At 47.6% G+C, this 3654-nt stretch overlaps 1 protein-coding gene across 1 annotated transcript; it reads right to left on the bottom strand.

Moving 5' to 3' along the window:
- Positions 1–2082: 2082 nt before the first annotated feature.
- LOC136827093 (uncharacterized) lies at positions 2083–3342 on the bottom strand. Its single transcript, XM_067084849.1, has one exon. The coding sequence runs from the start codon at positions 3340–3342 to the stop codon at positions 2083–2085; it is 1260 nt and encodes a 419-aa protein (XP_066940950.1).
- Between the last annotated feature and the right edge of the window lie 312 nt (positions 3343–3654).

Raw genomic sequence — 3654 nt, 5'->3', positions numbered from 1 at the left:
GTAAATTGAACGTTATGCTTTGTATACGTATATGCAATGTTGATAACCAATCAAGAGCTGTGAGCTAAATTGGTAGGCTGAGAGCGATGCCGCCAAGGTAAGGGTGGGTCCGTTATAGTTGAGCTGCTTTGTAAAGAATGAGGCTGTTATGGATAGAATGGAATATAAAATTTAGGCCAAAGGCCAACCGCTGGGACCTATAAGGTCATTTGGCGCTGAGAGGAGGAATTGTGAGTAAACAAAAACGGGTTTAAATGTGTAACAGGAGGAAAACCTCCCGGTTACACAGTGAAACAATTTTTAGGAAAGGGTGAAAAGTAAGATGGAAGAAAGAGACGATTAATGGAGGAACAATAAAAGAAAGAAAGGGCTTCCAGCTAGGGGACGAAGGACGCCGCAAAGAACCTTAAGTGAAGTGCATAACGTACTTGTAATTTGTACATTATGATAGGGTTATTTCAGTAAGAGTGGGGCTAACATGATGGGACCCTGGGTGGGGGAAGGTCTGTTATACCGGGTATATTTTAGTAAAAGTGGGGCTATTATGGTGAGAATGTTTTGGTAAGAATATATCTATTATGGCATCATCTTGGATTTATTTTTAGTTCCTTCTTTTTAGTTATATGATGCACTCTATCAAGCGAGCTTTGTAAATCTTGCGGCGTTTTACTGACTAAAACAGCTTCACCTACCGTACACATCTTAAGCCTGTCCAAGTTTCCATCGTTGCACTAATTTAAGCCCGCTCTTCTATTTCCGAATACCCTTTTTCGTTATAAAATCCGTATGAGAGGCATCAGTAAAGCTAAAGCAAACATTCCACTATTTAAAGCAAAATTAACTTTTACAAACCCTATCTCTGGTTCTACTTCGTTCGTGGATAATTTCAATTAGCTTTACATATTTCACGTGAATGGAATAGGGATGGCATGCCATTCCTAACTAGAATTTTTTAATTTGTTTCTCAGTCACCCAATGTGTTGGAGACAATTGTGAAGGTGGAATTATACAGAATATGGTATGTGGTGGTTGGGGTGTCTTACTCATTGTTACACTTTTATAGGCTAACACAATATCTGATATATACAATAGCAGACCCTGATTAATGATTTTCAATTGCTGATAAAACACATTAAACTGTACTCTTACTAAGTAGCTACATAATAACTTGCAACATTAAATTCAAACATTTCTTGCACACCTACCTTTATATATTAGGGAGGAGATGTTTCAAAATACGGCAATGAGAAGTCCTTCCCCTTAAAGAATAACACTAAAAAGCTTGCATCATAGGAACATAAAATTGGCCAGTTCATTTCTGCAAATTTAATTATCGCAGCTCAATATTTGCTCCTCGTCTATACCTTAAATTGACAGCAGACCCGTATACTCCACTGTTATTAAAGTATATGATTGTATTAGTTCTAATTAGTACATAACCATTGCAATAAAAGGGTTGTTGAATGATCTCGCAGAATAGATGGGCGAGAGTCATAGTTGTTTGCAGTGTGAGGTTCAAGAAATGTCAGAAGTGAAAGACTGATCCTTTATTATTCTCGACAGGTGTTCATAATGCGGAAAGAGGACGGAAAGGTAGCGGGCGACCTGATGCCCCCTGCCGCGTCCATACAGAGGTTGTATTTGTTAACAAGCACAAAAAGACATATATAACGCGTTACAGAAGATGTAAAAGGCAGATATATATATATCGGTGGACAGGCCGTACAATGATGCATACAATGAGATACATAAAGAATCTGAAATAATAACAAGTAACATATATGACGTGATTAATGTACGTATAAAAAGCAAAACACAAGAATGGAGAGGCGATTTGATGCCCTGGCAAATACTTCCCCAATAAAGAGGAGCAATTATTGGATGAAACAACATTAATCACGCAAACGCTTAGGCAGTTGGGGTGGGCCCCTACTACTGGAGAACTGTGGGTGTGGGGTGGAAGCGACATCTGGGGTTGGCTCGATGTGTCCCCCGGGCCGCCTTGGACCCAGCTTTGGTGGGGGAGTGGGTGTGTCTGTGGGGAGGTAGTGAGGGGGAACTCTGGGGCGCCTGCCTGCTTCCTCATGTACTATCCAACAGGAATGCTGGCTTCAACCTATCTTCCCACCTGTGGATGTCAAGGAGGTATGCCTTGGCGGCCCACCTGATGACTCGGTGGGGCCCCCTGTAGGGTCTGGTTAAGGGTGGCCGACGGGCTTCCACCCTGATGAAGACGTAGGCACAGGAGTCTAAGGCGGGTGGGCTGTAGGTGGTGGTTCTGTTGGTGAAGGTCTTATGGCAAGGCGCGAACTTCTGTGTGAGTTCCCTCAACCTTGGGAGGGGGTTGTCGGCGCTGTCAGCTGACGGTGGGAAGAATTCTCTGGGAATGGCCAGTGTCTCCCCACAGACTTTCTCAGCAGGGGAGGCATTGCCATTTGCCTTCGGTGAGGTGCGGAGACCCAGCAGGACCCAAGGTAGCTGTTCCTTCCAACTCTCATCGGTGCAACGTGCCATGAGAGCTGCCTTAAGAGAGTGGTGCGCCCTCTCGACCATGCTGTCTGGCACTCCGAACGGCTGATACAACTGGAGAGGAGGGCCCCTGTGCATGATGCTGTTGATGCCTCCTCCATGGGGGTTGCCTTGGGTCAGCGGGTGGAGTGGTCTATGATCGTCAGGAGGTATCTGGCTCCTCTGAACTGTGGAAGAGGCCTGACGACGTCGATGTGGATGTGCCTGAAACGCCGATGAGGCTGGGGGGAAGTCGCCGACCCTGGACTCTGTGTGCCGGGGTGTTTTGCCCGCCTGGCACGGGATGCAGCTCCTTGCCCACTGCAAGACATCCTTGTTGATGCCATGCCAGATGAACTTGTCAGTCATGAGGTGCGCCGTTGTGTGCCCTGATGGATGGGAGAGACTGTGGACTATGTCGAACACCTGCTTCCTCCTCGAGGCAGGTACTAGGGGGCGGGGGCGGCCTGTGCTGGTGTCGCAGAGGAGAGTTGTGTTCGAGTTTGCTAAGGGCACGTCTTTCCACTTAAGAGCCATCACTACCGTCCTGTAGCCTGCCGTCTCTGGGTCTGCTGCTTGTTCTTTTGCCAGGCCTTCATAGTCGATGCCGAGGTGAAGGGAATTGATTTCTACTCTTGACAGGGCGTTGGCTACTGGGTTCTTCCTGCCAGGGACGCAGTTGATGGTGCACCCGAATTCGGAGATGGCGGTCAGGTGTCGCTGTTGCTTGGCAGACCACGTGTCTCCTGGCTTTGCAAATGCATGTACCAAGGGTTTGTGATCTGTTAGGATTGTGAAATCGGTCCCCTCCAGCAGGTACTTGAAGTGTCTCATGGCCTGGTAGATAGCCAGCAGCTTCTTGTTGAAGGTGCTGTAGCAGGTCTCTGCTGGCAAAAACTTGTGGGTGAAGAAGGCCAAGGGTTGGGGGGTTGCCGTTCACTAGTTGCTTGAGTACTGCGCTGCAGGCGATGTTGCTGGCATCTGTTGTCAGTCTGAGGGCAGCTGAGGGATTGTGGTGAGTCAAGGTAGTGGCACTGGAGAGACTCCAGCCTACCGCACCGCCATCACGTTGCTCAAGTGGAAGGACGTGCCCCTCGCCCTGGGGGGGCCAACACTGCTGAGCGACGTAAGCACCAGCCAACCCTG

The sequence above is a fragment of the Macrobrachium rosenbergii genome, chromosome 41 (assembly GCF_040412425.1).
Source record: "Macrobrachium rosenbergii isolate ZJJX-2024 chromosome 41, ASM4041242v1, whole genome shotgun sequence".
NCBI lineage: Eukaryota > Metazoa > Arthropoda > Malacostraca > Decapoda > Palaemonidae > Macrobrachium > Macrobrachium rosenbergii.
The sequence above is the reverse complement of the archived record's forward strand: the minus strand, read 5'-3'. Positions and strand labels throughout refer to the sequence as shown.